This window comes from Pleuronectes platessa, chromosome 4, assembly GCF_947347685.1.
Source record: "Pleuronectes platessa chromosome 4, fPlePla1.1, whole genome shotgun sequence".
NCBI lineage: Eukaryota > Metazoa > Chordata > Actinopteri > Pleuronectiformes > Pleuronectidae > Pleuronectes > Pleuronectes platessa.
In genome coordinates, this window is record NC_070629.1 from 5,874,531 (window position 1) to 5,892,586 (window position 18,056).

The following is an 18,056-nucleotide window of genomic DNA, read 5'->3' on the forward strand; positions in this document are numbered from 1 at the left end:
ACACCACTTTATTTTTTTAAAGTATATAAATTGATAATGTGTGTGTGTGTGTGAGTGTTTGTGTGTGTGTGTGTGTGTGTGTTTGTGTGTGTGCGCATATTGACACTTGTAGTTTGATAAATAATAATCTAGATGAAAGTATTAAAATATCCAAACTCGAATTAATAATTTAGAGGTCATTATTGGTCTAGCACTGCAATTTATTCAATTGATTTATGATTTCTTAAAATTATAAACAAATGATAGCCAAATTAATCATAACGCTTTGTGAACTCTACAAAATATATTTATATAAACAAAGAAATTAAGATTTAGATTACTTGCACTTATATATTAGATATTTTTTCTACTTTGTTATTCCCCTATTTTTTTTTTTTTTCTTGTTATGTGTTATGCTGTGATTGTTGTCTCATCATGGACACACTGAGGCAAACTCAAAACAACCGAAGTGTGTCTTGTTGAGACACCTGTGATCTTTGTTCCATTCAGCCTCAACATGTGTCACGTTATATATCATGACAGCTTGTATTATCCTTTTATGTCAGCGATCTTCAACAGACCTCAGGGGGTTGACTTTGTTACAGTAATTGGACAGGCTGATTAAAACATATGGAGCAGTGTTCCTTTTAATGAGGTCCTGATGAGAATGGGAACATTTTGGGTAAAAGTAATGATACTGACATTACGAACGCCTCACCCTTTGGCTAGAGTTCAATTACATGGAGTTATATGATGTGTTGACTGCCTTCCAGACACCATTATGTGGTGATGGAGAGCAGATGAACCAAAGAGTAGCATCTGCCAGTTTGGGTGTGTGTGTGTGCATATGCACAAGTTTCTATGGCTGTGAAGAGGAATTTTGACTCAATACCATTGTTGTACCGCAAATTTAGCTCCTAAGTGCTTCGAAAAGGGCTTTTCCCAGGGTTAATAATTAGGTTTAGGTTAGATTAATGTTTATGGTTAGGCATTTAGTTGTGATGATTAAGGTTAGAGTTTGGGGCTATAGGGAAGTGTCGTAAGAGCTAGAGAACGAGAAATGTGTGTGTGGGTGTGTGTGTGTGTTTGTGCAATGTGTTTTTGTGGTTGTGAGGGCAAAGTTGGGATCAACAATACTTCAAAGGGCTTTTTAAAGGTTAAGACTTGTTTTTATTAGGTTTTATTGGGTATTAGGTTTAGGTTTTAGCAGTTAGATGTGGTGGTGAAGGTTAGGATATGAGTCCAGGGAATGCATTATGTCAGTGACTGTCCTCCCAACTAGAGAAAGACCCATTTTATGTGTGTGTCTGTGTGTGTGTGTTTTCAGCCAAACACTTATGGTCTGAAAGCAAAAAAATTAACCCTTGTGTTGTGCATGAGTTTATTATGATGCGATCCCTCCTGCGAGTGTGAGTACATTCTTGTTGTACAGTCTGCTCGTATATAATATGTTTTGAACGCTCAGCCTCTGCAGCACCTAAGCATATTGTGTGATTTCATGGTGAAGACTTGGACACGGACCTTCTGAAGCCTGGCGCACGTCACTCTTCTCCCTGAGCTGACTGCGTAATGGCCAAAGTGAGACACAATAATGGCTGTGGTGGAATTCAATTTCCTGATTGTTTTTTTTATGATTATAATTACAGTATGTCCACATGGTGAATGGATTACGTTTAACATTATGCAGTTGAGAACCCTTACATCAAGAGGCAAAATAAATGACCTGACATTTCCATAATGACTGACTGTAACTGCACGAGTCGTTTTTGTCATTTATATAGGCTGTCATTCCGGCTGCTCCTTCAGCATACAAATCCATTATTTCCCCTCGAAAACTCATAATTCATAAGCTCATTACAGCGGATGTGAATTAAAGAGGCTGCACCCGTCCTTTGTGCAATTTCCTGATCAGGAGTGGCCTAGTTTTGAAAGTCAAAAACAGTTTCAGAAGCGTTTATTCTTCCAACTTCCTGAGATTTCTTCAGTGACTTTGAAAAGAGTCACTTTGTCCCTGTGTAATGGAAAGTGCGGATCACACAGAGTGCTCGTTCACTGGGTTTTTTTCTGCACACTCCACTTAGCCATGACTTGTCACACTGCTGCCATGAGCCCGGCCTTTGTGTCGCTCTACCTTCTCCAGGGTCCTATCTTTTCCACTGCGCCACCATTTGATCATCACCTGCTGTTGGTCTCTGGATACGAGCTGAGAGGGGATGGCAGATCATCTTCCTGCCAGTAGGGGGCAGAAGTAATCCGTATGTCATGTTCTGTGTAATCTAGTGCCTCCCATCAAATTTAGGACAGGTGTTGCAGCAGGGAAAAAATGCCTTTAAGCTCCACTGCCTCAATGGACCCAGATGCATGCAGGGAGGGTCTGCTGCTCCCAAGGTCAGCCATCTGAGGACCAGCACTGACCGCAGCTTCTCTCCTTTCCCACTGACGACCACTGATCTAATTGGCTATGGGTTGCCTCCGCGACACTTAGAATGAAACTGTAGCGAACTGACAGCCCCTCTGGACTATATTATGTGAAGCTTTTTAAAGGTCCCATATGGCAATTGTCAGAGGTGGGGGTTGAGGGGGAGCTATCTCTCTTCTCTTTCATTAGCCCTGTCTGATGTTGTGGGTGAGATGTAATGTGGTGGCGAAGTGCAAGTCAACATCCCCTCTCTGGTGGTAGCTGTCAGATCACCACCAGGCTAAATCAGCTTAGTCATGGATATTGCTCTCTGTCTCTCTCTCTCTCTCTGTCTCTGTCTCTCTCTCTCTCTCTTTTCTCTCTCTCTCTCTCTCTCAAACAAGGGGTAGACACTCAAAACCAAGCCAACACAGAAACCCGTATTCAATCCGTCCCATCCATTGTCAACCCATGGGTCATACAAGTTCCAATGGGAATTTTTTAAACCTCTTGCTGGTGATATAATTTGGAGGCAGAGTCTGCGCACAAGGGATCATGATGCGGAGCCACGGTTATCCAAATCCTGTCGTTACATATGATTAACCAATTAAGTCAGTCTCAGCTGTCAATCAATATGTTTTGCCCTGTTTTTGTACTTTTAAATAATCAATTAATTAACATTAAAATTAAACCTGATCTGAAACCATGAAAACAAGAAATACATACAAGTAGAGAGAGCATTTAGGGAAGAAAAAAATTATTTGAAGTGAACTCCTTGTCCCATTTGCTAACAAGGAGGAGGCCGGGGGTTATCAGAATATGTTTTGGCTTCGCTTCAGGAGAGCAGTCACATCATCCATCTTAAAGTCTATAGTTAAAATGCAGCATTAGATTTAATGTAGCAGGAAACAAAGTTACCTTACAAGTTGAATTTATTTGTGGAACTATGGTACAACTTACCTTTATTGCTTCATCCCCACCAGTGATGTCACTGTGCCCTGACCAAAGGAACAGTGTTAAGGCATTCTGCACTGTCAGGACAGAGCCACCTTTAAGAACACTGAGGTTAAGGTTAGGGTCAGTATAGAGCTGCCATTACATGTGTATTGTGACATTGTTAGATGAGTCTTATTAAATTCAGTAAAAGTTTTCGGGTTGAATGTGTTAAAACAGGGTTAAATACATAACATAAAGCTATGGAGTACTTGTAGTAAAATAAATTTCAACTAGCTCCTGTTTAGGATTTTTAATTACTTCTTTGAGTCGGCTGTGGCTGAGGGGCAGAGCGGTTGTCCTCCAAACCTGAAGGTCGGCAGGTCGATCCCCAGTCTTCCCCATCTGCATGCCGAAGTGTCCTAGGGCAAGATGCTGAACTCCAATTGCGCTATATAAATACAAAACCATACAAAACCATTTACTTTCTGAGCTCAGCTTAAATCCTCCCATGCGAAGATTCTGATGCTGGACCTGTAGCTGATTCTTTCTGCAGCACCTCCAGCCATCAATGTTTCTCTCAGTGAAATCAATGCTGCTTCATTTATCATCAAGCTCACAATGATAATAATAGCATGCTAATCACATAATAACCATTAACTCAGCAGTGAGCAAGTTCCGTCTTTTCATTTTCTCTTTTGGTGGACCTGAAATTACTTTGAATCAAATGACATGATGACTTCAAAGTTCACAAAGGTCCTCGTCATCATTAAGCAAACTACTACTGAGAACTACACAACAGTTTGTTGCTCAGACTATGATATATGATGGGTTTACTAGAGCTGCAAATAAAATTAAGTATGTTTCTCTACAAGAGGCAGCAGTGTCGTATGGGTACTTATTTAACTGCCAGCTTGGCTAAGACAGGACAGTGTAAGAAATACTGACCCATTACCTTGCAGCCTGCCCTCGGATATTTACAAGAAAAACACTGAGGCCCTTTTCCCAAGAAGTTATATCTGAAATCATGTTGAGGGGGTCAGAGAAAATGTATCTTTTCTTGCCCTCCTACTTATTTGATTTCCACTTTGTTTTATGTGTAAGGGTTCTGAACTTTTGGCTGTCGGAGAGTTCGATGGCCATTTGAAAGGAGATAATGGTCTTTATTTGCCAGTGCAATTGCGAGTGGGCAGTGACAGCCGGGAGAGGGTGGTGTGGGTTTCAGTGTGGACATTGTGAATGTCATGCAAAGTGCACTGTGTTATTTATACTTTCATATCAACTTGGATCTTCCCAACTGCTACAAACCAACCTCCACGGAACCTTTGCCTGTAAAGGTTGTATTTAAAAGTAGCTTGATGACATTTTATTTCAGTTTATGTGTGAAACTGTGCATGTTTTAGCCTTTTTGAAGTATTCTATTAAACAATGTAGCCCACAAGTATTTTCTTAGGCCTTGAAATGACAAATGTTTTAACATGGCAGGCTATCTTTCGAACTGGAAGATCAAAACATTACCAAAAAAAAATGAATAATGAATGAAATAACAGATAACTTAATTGTTTTGCTTACGCCTATAGCTATTGCATTACTGTATTGTATAGCACAGATGGTGACAAAGAATAGTAATGATGACAATATGTCATATGTTGGTGAAAGTATCTGAAGCTTATTATTTTTATTTCATATTTATGTCTGTTCTGTGGAAAAGGGCTTCTGCCTTCATTCGTCCTCCCTGGTGCTGCAGGAAGCGGTCTCACATGTCTTGTAGGTTCTCAAGCTAAGGTCATGCACTCAACTGCAAAAAATAAGGAAGCACAGACGAGCATATGCAAAAAACGAAAGAAAAATGAATGATGTTTTTCCATCATTCATATAGGAGATATTTTATTTTACCTTGGCCCCAGTGGAGAGGGCAAAGACACCACAATCTGTCTGATACCCACCATCTGTCACCCAGTGCATCTGTGGACGTGAACTCTCAGGAAGTGCGAATCCATCAACCTGTCAATCTGCATTTATTCATTTTATTCAATGATTTATTTAAATGAATGAGTTTAGATGCCTAAACATACTCTGATGTATTATGACATGGATCTGCTGCGGCAGATTGAAATCAATTCCCAACACAGGAAGCCAAATGAAGAGGTGTATTGAGTTAAAAGTGTTAAACAGCATAGCTTGTCAATATTAACAGTCATTAGTTTTCATGAGAAGGTGGAAAGGAGCTTTCTATTTTTTACCGATGACAAAATGAAAAACAATCAACTGTCTGATTCAGCTTGACAATAGAACCATGGGTGAAGTTTAGTGCCACTGGCACAGGCCATTGGCCGCCATGACAATCTTTCATATTTAAACACTTTCCTGTCTGTGTACAGTGCCCGGAGGTGCACTCCTGTTCAGCACTCTACTCAGATGTGTACTTGACTGCAAGTTTAAGTGGTGGATTGTTCGGCAAATGGAAAATTTAAAATGATAGACTATGCCTTCAAGAATCGGTCTTAACAAAAAGTCTTTACTATGAGCAAATAATGAAATGTAAGAGAATGTATAATTAATAGTAGTGTCTCTCCAAACCTGATAGTCCACAGGAGACAGTTTCATTGTTAAAGAATGTCTGTCAGGGCTGCTGCCAGATAGCTTCTGGCTTCTTAACAGCTTCCTCATCAGCTTCTGAGTCCAAGTCCCAACCAGAAATCTGAAACATCTGACATGCTAAATAAAGTCAGTGGATAACAATCATACAACCATCCCCTATAAGCCAGTGCATGTTGTTTAATATTATTATTCCTTCAGTGCTATCAGAATTTGAATCCTTGCTTGTTCTGTATTCTACAAGTACTTAATTCAGGCAATGCTAATTGGTTCATATTGTAGTAATGCCATTTCCTGTCATTTATGAATATTTGGTTAATCAAAATAAGATTAATGGCTGTAAAAATTAATGTATTACCACACTATATGAAATGATGTTTTAGTCTTCTTTTCAATGACATGAAGATGTCCCTGTGACACTAGATCATCAATTATTTTTGACCTATGTAAAAACTCATTGGAAAAATAAATTTTCTGAGCCATGGATGACATTTCTGATGTCATTGTGATTTCTTCATGAGGTCACTTATCATATGATATAATATGATGGATGATGATAATCTAACAGTATAAACTTAAGGTTGTCTGTTGTTTTTTTTACCATGACTTTTGACCAGTCAGCCCCTGATGATAACTAATGCTGCCCTCTGCTGGACTCGGGTGAACCGCAATGCACCCCTTCAGTGTGTACTCTGCTGTAATTTCAGCAGGACAATCAACTCATTTCAAATCAGAGCAACAGGCTAGTTTACAGGGATGCCTGGATCTTCTGGTGCGTGTGTCCTGAAGAGTTTCCCAGAGAGCTGTGAACGCCTCACGCACCAGAGCATTACACACTGTGAAGGGCTCTGCTGAAGGCTTCACCCTGGATATTGAGTCATGAATATTTCATGCTTCATACCTTTACTCTCTACATGTGTCTGCCAGCAAAGTCTGCTGGTTCCCTTCCCCTTGCCACATGCAAAGTGCAGACACACAGGAGGGAGGTGTGTGACAGTTTGTTTATGCAGTGACATCAGAGGGACAATCCAGCCTGCCTCAGCATGACTGTAATACATGAAAGGCCACGGCGGCAGTGCAGCGCGGAGAAGGTGACTTGTGTTAGTTCACATGCTGTTTATCAGTAAGAAAAAGGAAAATGTGAGGGTGTCGGCCAGCGAGTCACCTGACATACAAACAGGTGCTGTACAAAGGATTCACGTGCTGCACGTCTGAGTCTTTGCCTCCAGCTCAGTGTGGAGCAAGTGGAGCTTCCAAGACCATTCGTTTGTGCTCGCATGCTTCAGAACCCTCGACTTATTTTACCACAAAACTAACATGGCGTCTAAAGTTCAGATCACACTTCTCATTACAGTTGAGTTATTAAGACTTCCATGTGCGTGCATTGAGGATTTGCACGAGTGGAAGCTTTGATTTAATTATCGGCTTCACACGCCATCCATCTGTGCTCGGGAAGGTTTGTCCTATTAGACATGTGAAGGTAACATATGCTGCGGTGCTGTCACATGGCTCGGTATGTTCACACCCACGCCCTGATTGGGTAAACATCAGTTCTGAGTTGTACTACAAACCTGGTTTTGCCCTCGGGCAGCGTTCTCAACATACTGTTAATGAGCTGTCTCGTTTGAATTTCAGTTGTTGCTTTGCAATAAATAAATGTTGCGTCTTTTATGGATATATATACATGGCACTTCACTGATGTTATTTGACTTTAGGGAGCCCCAATTATGCTCCATTTTAAAAGGTAATATGTCATAGCTCTAGTCGTATATTGAAGCTCCTCTCATTCTCCAGTTAGGATCTGACCTAATTTCAATGACAACTCTCAACTGAGCTGGCCTTGAGCAAAACCCTACAAATTTAGCCATTGCCCTTCCACATAGGCAGCAATTTAGTAACCATAATTATTAATGAGAATTATTTGAATCTTTTTTTGTAATACACTTCGAGACAGTGTAACCAGCAGGAGGCAGTGTGTGGTGCTTTGCTTCTCTGTACAGGCAGATGTGTAACTTCCTCATTGTGTTGAGCAGGGCTGAAGAAACACCTGTCACCTCCCCCACTCCTTTCTCCAGGTCAGTGACTATATCTCATCAATGAATTTAGGAATTTTTCCTTTGCGGTGCTTTTGAGCCAAAAAGGCACAGTTACGCAACTCGTCATGGAGGTAAAGAATCCCCAAATGTTACAGTTTTTGACTCCAGCTAATTTAATTTCCACCACATGCTACTTTTTCCTCAGTGTTATGGTTCTTTCTAGATAACTGTTTAGTATCAAACAATTTGTAAGGTGAAGTCCTCAGCAAATGCAGTTTTACTGAACTGAGCCTTTACTGTGCTGCTCTTTCAGGTTTTCTCACCTCGAATCAGGGGAAATAAATTGAAAATAATCAAAGATGTTTTCATTCAGGTAGTCAAGTACATGTTAAACTGTGTCAGTCAAAGGATCGAAGATTGACGGTGTATTCGCACGCTCTCCTATTTCCCATTATGTGAAGCTGTGGAAAACTTTGGTGTGTTCATGTGTTCTGATGTTGGAATTTGGAAAAAACAGGGACGCTGTAAACAAAGTGTGGAAATGTATTCATCAATGTGGGAGAATTTAGACAACACTTTTTATCAGATACATTTTTGATGTCATATTCTGAAGCAAAAAAGCATTGGAAAGGTTATTTTTGAAAGTTCAAAATCTAATAAAAAAGGTTTTGCATGAAACAAAGGTATGTAGCAGACAAGCTCCCTGTGTGAACTACCGACATGCGTGAGACGCGGCAGATCAGTGATGCAGCCAAGGCTTCCGTAATGTTTTGATTTCTGAAAAAAGATTTCCATCTCTGCTAACATTATTCCCAGACACATTTTTAGCGATTCAAATTTATTACTCTTTTCCAAGTGCATCAGTTTGTTTACCAGGGTTGAAACCTTAAAAAACCTCATCAGAAAACTGGTGCATGTATGAGTATAAAAAGTTCTGAAACATTTCAACATGGTCTCACGAAACGGTTCGTAAGATATCTTACTAAAGACGCAATGTACAAATATCCGTACAGATATGACGAAATGCTCCAAACGACCAGTGCGCCTGCGCAGACCTCTGCCGTGCTCTCGCTCTGCGGTGCTCTGATAAAGCAACATGGCGGAGATTGCTGTATTCTTTTTTGGAAAACGCTATGTTCAAGCAATGTTTCTGTATAAAAATGTGTTTTGAAGATATTTATGGCGAGATATGTGTGTTCCAGTTTCAATATTTTCATTCAGTGACCTTCTACGATGTTTGGTTTGTTAGTTATTCCGAAGAGTTTCTGTCGTATCTAAGAGGGTTGCTATGGACGCTTTTGTCGCTCCTTGCCGTCAAACCGGAACACTTTGTAAATTGCCCCCGTTACGTTACTATCTTTTCATATAGTGCAAGGCATCGGTAGAAGGACACACAAGATGTGTATTCAATCAGGACAAAATGCCTTTTTATTTTCCTCGCCCCGTAAATTCCTCGCTCTACAGCACATAACCACGTCCGTAACAAGAGCCGTGCGCCGGACGTCGCGTCATTCTCCTTCGCCCCCCCCCCCCCCCCCCCCCCCCCCACTGCCTCGCGCCGGATGTTGAGTCATTCTTCTCCTTCACCTACCGCACCTTACCTGTCCCTTGCTCCTAACTCCGACCTCAACCAAGTCCTTTATAGATAAAAAAAACGGCTCTTTTAAGAGCCAACATCTGTCCTTTGTCCTCTCTCTTTGTGTGAGACAGTGTGTCTCATTTGTTTGTATGTGTTTGTGTGTGGTTTTTATTTGTCTCCCTGTAAGACCTGTTACCCCAATTTCAGTGGCATACTAAGTCTCTGGTAAGTAGTGTCGTGGCTTGTTTAGGCAATATGTCATCACTACAGGAGGCAGAGGCTCATCTTGAAGAGATGGAGAAGGCAGCACTATCTATGATCAAGGAGCTCAACGCAACTCTGGTATTGTAACACTTTCGATACACTTTCCATTTTCCTGTTTTCATTAAAGAATTTGCTATGCCAGTCTATATGGTTTTATTTTCTTTAATTCGATTTTTGTCCTTCTTAGTCACCTAAGAAAAAGAGAAAATCAAAACCAAAACCAAAACCTTTGGTTCGATGGAGGAAACGGGACAAAGACGGCAACATTGTTCCCCTAAGACGCAAGTCCCCCTCATCAAACTCATGTGGTTAGTTCAATACTCGAATTGGCATGCTAGACAAACTATTTGCTGAGAAAAAATTGCTGGTGATTGTTGTGAAATATTGCACAATAACAAAGGTATGCCATAATTAAGCAGAGTATCTTCTAACGCAAACAGAAGTGTTTACATCTCAATACAACCTAAACATCCTCTCCTCACTCTTCAACAAATGCGACCAAGGGCCACACTTTGGCTTGGTATGAAATACTGAAACATTGTATTTATTTTTTATCAGGGACCATTCACATTAACAAACACATTTTAACTCCGCTATTTCCAAGAGTACCATTAATATACTGTACTGTGAACTCTGCCATAATGTCTGTCTATGTTTTGTTGTCATATACTATGACAACTGAAATAGTAACCTGACCAAACCTATAAATAGCAAAGAGATCCACAGACAAGGGCAGTTCCATTGAGAACTAATAAGATTAGTAGTGATTGACATTAAAACTGCAATGAAATGTTGGCATACTTCACATTAAACTTTCTCTTCTTAGCGAAACGGGTCAGATCATCCACTCCCAGTGTTCCTGAGGGGGTTTCTGTACAGATGCCCGATGACCAAGAGGAAGGACTTGGTAAGTGATGATAGTTTCTATATTTTTATTTCTGTGCCATGTTTGATTGGCAAACAAATTTGATGGCCCAGCCCATACTTTTCCTTATATACACCATTTTCTCTTTCTGAAACAGAGAATGCACTAAAAGAACTTGAGAGTCTTCTCAGTGTTTCACACGATGACACCGATGTCGTTATTGATGCCAGCACACCAACAACAGCCAGCGACTGGAAGACTCGAAACATCTTCTCGTCAGAGAGATGGAAGGAAGCCAGACAACAGCTTGTGGACAATATGCTCAGAGCAAACTGCATCAAACCACAGCTCTGTCAGAGATGCTTAAAGAAGGATGCCACAATCAGATGCGCTGAATGCATGCCCATGCAATACTACTGCTGTGATTGTGACATTAGCCATCATCAGTCCCAAGCACTTCACAATCGGGCATCCAGGATTCATGGCTTCCACAAGCCACTGCCGCCAACAGTTGTGGTGAAAGATGATGCTGACGGGCACTATTCTCATCACATATGTGGTAAATAAATATATTTTCTTTTCTTTTTAAAAACACAAATCTATTTATTTATGTTTTTAATCTCTTTTCCCTTAGTAAGAATATTGCCAATGGAAATGCCAGACCATATTTGTGAATGCCCTCCAGAGAGTCTAAATGTTGTTCCAGGGAGACCTATAGTCTTCATAAACATGAAAGGTAACTCATTAGCATGAACATTCCATACTGTCAGACAAGTTTAGGCTTTTGAGCACCTTTTCTTTATATTCTTATCAGAGAATATAACAAGTTTTGTTTTTTACCAAGGGCGATATGATCTGAACCTCCCAGAGCTGCGGTGTGGAAGCTGCTGTGCTAGCTGGAAACCAGAGCTCAAAGATGTACAAGTTAGCGGCTACTGGCCGGCCACAATAAGTTTTTACACACTTTATGATGTAGCCATATTTCAAGGGTTCAAAGAAATGAAGCTGGTTGCTCCAGGGAATTCTCGCTTGAGCTTCATGAGAATGCTCGATGCACAAACAACAGAGTGTGGCAGGGTGGGTTGGCATATATTATATGTTTACAATATTTATCAATGTCTCCTTATAATTCTGCATACGTATAACTTAAATTGTAATGGATATTTCAACAGACTGGTAAAGTGTGTTCTGACACATTCTACAAGAGCTTCATGGAGTGGGTGATAAGCTCTTACGAGGTGAACAAATTGTGTTCAGAGCAGCCGTTCATCTGCCCAGCCTGTTGTCCACAAATGCTGGCTGTGTCCGTCGATGGAAACAGGAAGCACTACCGCTTCAAAAAGGATGGGTGGTGTGTCTATGTTTTTATGTTACATTGTCCTATCATGTCCATGTATCAGCTCTTTTTTGTTATGTCAAGAGTGTTTGTGTAAATTCTTAAGCAATGCAAACTGTTATAGTGGGAGCCAAACAACAAAAAAAAACACTTGAGGGATTCTTAACACATTCAACCTGTTGTGCTCAAGTGACGGAACCTTCTATTTGCATTTAAATTGTTAATGTTAACATATTTTATTTCAATGCCTACAAATAATGAGCTTGTGAGTATCTATCAAGATACTCATAGATCCACATGTGGTTGAAAATCTGTGTTTTCCTCAGATTAGGATTTCCCACAGCTGGGACTCCCAAATATAGATTACGTGACTGCTGAAGCAGCAGCCGCAATATTTATGTATATTTGTGTATTTATGTTAAAATGATCATATATTGCTATGTATGTTCTCTAGTACTGATGAAGCAGGTTACTTTGAGGGTGTAGTTCTCTGCAAAGATGATGAGGTGGCAGCCTTTGTGGAAGACATCCAAAGGAGGACCAAGCATGTAAGAGTGTCTGTTTTTAATCACATAATTTGTCATTGTACTTTGTATACTGCAAGCCCAATTTTATTTTAGATGAGTACTACCATTTGCAAAAGTATATCCTGCAAAATTACACCCAAAATTTTCATAAATTAATTAAAATGACTACTGTGACGATGTTTTGTCATTTTTAGGTGCCAGGAAAGGGGGTTTGTGGCAGGTCTCAACTGAATGCAGCCAAAGAGACGAGTAAGAGGAGTAGCTCCAGCCTTGATGAGCAGGTATGTGTTGTAAGAGATTTCTCTTGGAATTACTATTTACCATACTAAGTCCCTAATAAACATGCTAATTCTGTTACAAACTTATGTAGATGGTATCAGACTTAATCTATATTATATTAAGATGTATGTCATTTTTGTGTGCGCAGTTTTATTTTGTTCCTCAGTAACATTGTTTTTTTAGCAATTTCTTTGCTGGAAGGGTAGATAACTTTTCTACTATGCAGATAAATTATGTGAAATTAAGTGTACCATTGTTCGACAGGGTATAGAAGTAGCTGTGTGCCGACATGGGATTATTCTTCGTGCTCTGAATATGTTCAGGCAAGTTTGATAACCCTCTTACTAACATCTATTCCAAAAAGGTTTCACCCTTTCAGGACATATACTTGCTAACACCATAAACTCATCTATTAATCGTAAACCTAACTTCTGTCTTTTTGTCAGTTTATTATGTATTGTTGACATAATGCTGTGATGCAATCCTACAGGGGTGAGATCTTCGCTTATCCCATGTTCCTGCAGAAGGAAGTCTCTGCCATCAGTCCTCCAACCTTCTTTTGCATGGACGTTATTTGCAAATATTGGCCTTACATAAGCAGAATTTGTGAAGCCTACCCTGAATATCATCACCTCACTACCATGAAACCCTTTCTGTCTGTGCTCCATGCTAAAGCACACGGTATCAAGTGTGAGGTAATTTTAGACATCAATTTCATTTTAATTTGTTAAATTACTTGTGGGGTTAACTAATATGCATGTAAACCACCTCAGGTTAAAGCTTAAACTACACACTTTATTCTTATTATTATTATCTATATTTAAATGTGCTGGATCACAGAGCCAAAACAACAGCGAATGTTTCTCTGGCCTTCTACTAATGGGATGCACGGTATCATCCTAAAATGATAGATAAAATGGGGAGGAGGAAATCAGGATGGAGCTGGTTCCACCTTGGGAGAGGAGGTGGAAATGGTCAACTCCTTCCTCTCCAGGACTGCCATAAACACCAAGTTTATGGGAAAAGGAGGTTGGTTGCAGTTTCTGACTTATCTAATATAATATTTGCACATCCAGGCTAATCATTCAATAGCATTACACGACAATTAGCATAATTAAGAGTGTATCATTGATTGTATTGAAAAAATATGTTTGTTACAGCCCGCACAGACATGCTGACTGTCCAGATCATGGACTGGAACAAAAGGAAGGTGAAAAACATGTGCAATACCTTATGCTCCAGATTTCATAAGGTAATTGTCATTTATTTTTTAAAAGGCCACATTGCAATCTCAGTGAGGAATAGATAATATTTATATTCTCTATTTTCCCCACAGACACAAAGGGATCTTCAGAGGGAGAGGCAGAACCTAGAGGCTATCAAGGAGGACCTGTCTTTGAATGATGAGACTGTGCGGCAGTGGGTCACAGATGTACAGGATTGGGCTGAACATGGTAGGTGTCTTAATATCTCCGTGCTCAAATAAGATCAGAAAACATACTTGGTAAGATTGCATTACACAATGTACATCAAATTACATTATTGCTTTGTGTTGTTCAGATTCACCAGCTGGCAGCAGTGATTCTCTCCTGGAAGTGAGGAGAAGAATTGAGGAGAATTCACTGGGCCTGAGACAACGTAGAGCCCGTCTCTACAGTCATACAGGTACACACATTGTGGGATACATGAAATCTTAAAAAAATGTTTTAACAATGAAATATTTCATTGTACCGCAGACACCAACTCAGGACGCTCTGTGATTCGCAGCCGCATGTGGAGGGAAAGGAACCAGCTTGAGGTCCATGTGGCTCAGCACGACGAGATGGTCCAGCCACAACAGCAAATTGGCGCTGTTGAAAATCTCTTAAATGCTGGCTACATCTTTCCGTGGCTGTTGCCGCCCAGTGGTATATTACCTATTTAATTATTTGTCATGATTCTGATTGAGGGTGTACCAGGTGCCAGCAGGTGAACTAATCATTGTGGACGATATAGACACAGCTTGATTGGTATTGTTGTAGCATATACATTGGTCAATGGTTTGCTACGTCCACCTGCCTTAACTTTTGGTGAATATGGGGAGAGAAGAGTCATAGGGAAAAATTATGATCCTATTATTTTTTAAATAATGTATCCCATTTGTTTTTTAGTTTTAAATCTGTTTTCCTCAATGGTTTTTCCCCTTCCACCACTGTGAACTAATGCATGGAATTTTCATGGATGCATTTTTAGATGGCATTGATTTCCTTGCAAAAAAGAAGGTGTTTGACAATGTCATGCATGTGAAAAGACTTGAGGAGGAGGTCAAAATCCTTGCTACCGAAGTAAGGCAGCATTGGGAGTACCTCAAGAAAAGGGAGCTTGACTTGAGTGGTCTTTTAACCAGCATAGAGGGTAAGCATTGATCCACAAATTGTTAGGAGTTGTCTCTGTTTATGCACCATATCAAAATTTAATCGTAATTTTTTTTTGTCTTCATGATTAAGGTAGCCACAGGAGTCTCTCCAAAGAAGGCCTTCAAGGTCTCCAGGGAGAGCTCAAGTGCAAATTGTTTCAGCAGCGTTCTCAACTTGCCTTAGTGAGGCAAAAGTACTTGGAGCTAATAAAGGCAGGGCTTCAAGGGTCAATGCTGGACCTTGTTTGGGGGGAAGAGCCTGAAGAGTCTGAGGAGCAAGCTTTAAGAAGTGCTAATGAAAGCTCCTCAGATGAGGAGGACATTGACATGCAGGTGATTAATGACATTTTAACATGGGACAGTAATCATAGATACTGTGATTAGTTGAATATTGTTTTAAACATTTATGAGAAATGCATTTTTCTGTGGATCATACACATTGAACTAAATGCAAATTACCATGTATTTCCTTATATTTTCCTATATAGGGTCTTGACAGTGGACAGCAGATTCCAGAGGAGGACGTTGTTGACCCTTAGCAATCCTAAATACTGCTGTTAGGTTTAGGGTTAAATAGTTAAGTTTACTTTAAGTGTTTTTAATTGTCAGATCTGATAAAGCGGCATCAGTTGCACTTCTGTCCATCCTGGGAGAGGGATCCCTCACATGTGGCTCTCTCTGAGGTTTCTACATTTTTTACCCCCTGGTAATAGTTTTTTTTTTCGTAGTTTTTCCTTACTCTTTTGAGGGTTATGGACAGAGGATGTCGAACTTTTGTATTCATTGTATATTTGTATAAATAATATCAATGTAGGGAAAGCCATTGAATACCTCGATATTAAAACATATTTTTCAACAACACAATTAAGCCATCATAATTTAGTATGTTTTCCAATGTATTGATGTTCTACTTGTATTCAATAAAATATTGTCACTGCATATCTGAGTTATTCCTAAATCAATGTGTAATTTTTATTGCCAAGAAAGTAGTTTTGGTGTACGACCAGTCTACATTATTATTCAATCTGTTAAACAAATCTTATTTCCTGCAAGATTAAAACCTTTTGTGGTTACTCTATATTGTCAATGCTCGAACGTGAGTTGTCTGACTGAACTTGAGGTATGTTCACAAGCCATCTGATTCCATTAGTCATCCGAAATAACTGGTTGATTATTAATCAATTTCTATGCTTTTATATGGTTTTGTTTGGAAGGCAGATTGTATATAAACAAATTGTTAACCATTTTAACACTTTATACCAATAAATAATTCTGGTAATAGTTCCTGAAGATTTGTGTGAAAACGGTGATAAATCCGTTGGGAAGTGAATGCACCCTTTTCTGTCCGCGGAACAGCGCGGTAACAATAAAGTGTGAAAAAGCATTGGTAAACGTTTATGTGTCTGTTTTTTATAACGATATTTATTTCAAAATGTTAACACATATGCTTTGCTTAAGCATATTTGGTTAAAAACAAACCGCTAATATGTTTTCCAAACCCTAGTTTTAGAACCCTAATCTGAACCCGGAAGAAGGATACAAAGAACTACAAATCGGAATGGTGGTCCCATACGTGTGTGTGTGTTGTTCTCACCTTTTGTAGTTCTAAGGTATTTTCACTATTTTGTGAGATCGTGACATGTGACCTTGCATGCTTCTTTATGGTATTTTGGTCTAAGAAAAACACCTGTTAAGTCAGATTTAGTTTTTCTTACTAATAAAACGGTAAAATCGCGTTTTTTCAAGGTTTTGGCCCTACTCAGTGGCGCCCCCCATAGTTTGGCATTGGGCTATGGTAGTGGAGTTCAAGACCTTTCCAAAACAGTTCATACCATGTCTGTTGCATATTTAGTTTCCATCCTGTAAGCCATCAAAGCTGACTCAGGTGCAAGGTTCAAAAGTCACCCCTTAGGAGCAGGAGCCATCCACAATTTTCCCAGTGACATAATGTTACTACAGAGGCCAAGACCTTTACAACGATGTCTTTGCTTTTGTTCTACGACAAAGTTTACATTTCATCTTGCTCCAAACACAGGCCCTCTGCGGTGTACATTCTCAGACCCCATTGAGGTCCAAGCTGGATCAAATCTGTCAAATCGGTTTTAAGTGGTATTTAATGGCCAGATATGGTAAAAATATGTGTATTTGCTTTATACACAATCATATGTTTCAGTTTTGGACCAACTTAGACCCCTTTGTTCATTAACAAACCAATTTCTCACACCCCAGTTTCAGACTGTTGCCCTCCTCACCTCTGGGAGGCGCTACAGAGTCCTCCGTTCCCGGACCAGCAGGTTCAGGAACAGGTTCTTCCTGTGGCTGTCACCCTGCTGAATCACCGTGGTGCAGAGTTCATATGTATTTTTTTTATATTAACGTGATATGACCAACCATCCCTTGGCTGACAGAGAGGTCATATATGGCCAAGATTAAAGTGTGTAATAGTTCAATTAGAAATATGAGGAAAAAGTCAATGTTGCACACATATTGTTGAAAATTACTGTAGCATGACCTCTATTAAATAGCTTGGTAGGCCTTTTCCATACAAGAACATGCTGTGCTGGAGATGGGAGTTGCGATACAATTGCCTTCTGTGAGGTGCAGATGATTAACCCATTTTAAGTCACAAAAACACAGTTTTTAAATAACATTTTATTTAAAAACAGTAAAATAGAACAAGAAACAGTAAATGTAACATTAACACAATATACAATAACATCTAAAATAACAAATTACACGTCAAACAAGCAGAAATATAAGCTGCATCCTCCTCTGTCCGGATTATTCCAGCTCTGTTTTAGGGACCCAAGAATCTTTCCACCTCAAATTGCTACAACAAAAAGGGAAAGAGAAAATATGTTTAGTGT

The 18,056-nt window shown here is 39.7% G+C and overlaps 1 protein-coding gene across 1 annotated transcript; it reads left to right on the forward strand.

Annotated features, from left to right (window-relative positions):
- The first annotated feature begins 9,539 nt into the window (after window positions 1-9,539).
- On the forward strand, window positions 9,540-16,128 carry LOC128438648 (uncharacterized). The gene is made up of 19 exons (XM_053421266.1): window positions 9,540-9,865; window positions 9,975-10,095; window positions 10,614-10,694; window positions 10,810-11,211; window positions 11,287-11,388; window positions 11,497-11,729; window positions 11,825-12,003; window positions 12,443-12,536; window positions 12,710-12,796; window positions 13,059-13,117; window positions 13,285-13,489; window positions 13,706-13,823; window positions 13,955-14,046; window positions 14,131-14,248; window positions 14,355-14,459; window positions 14,531-14,701; window positions 15,027-15,188; window positions 15,281-15,522; window positions 15,678-16,128. Exons 1-19 carry the CDS (start codon window positions 9,779-9,781, stop codon window positions 15,726-15,728), a joined length of 2,709 nt encoding a protein of 902 aa, XP_053277241.1. The 5' UTR covers window positions 9,540-9,778; the 3' UTR covers window positions 15,729-16,128.
- Window positions 16,129-18,056: the final 1,928 nt, after the last annotated feature.

Bases quoted from the DNA above. Each gene is read 5' to 3' on its own strand.
- LOC128438648 (XM_053421266.1), top strand. From the start codon at position 9,779: ATGTCATCACTACAGGAGGCAGAGGCTCATCTTGAAGAGATGGAGAAG. The intron at 14,249-14,354 runs GTAGGTGTCTTA...TGTGTTGTTCAG, and splicing joins ACAGGATTGGGCTGAACATG to ATTCACCAGCTGGCAGCAGT. The intron at 14,460-14,530 runs GTACACACATTG...ATTGTACCGCAG, and splicing joins CCGTCTCTACAGTCATACAG to ACACCAACTCAGGACGCTCT.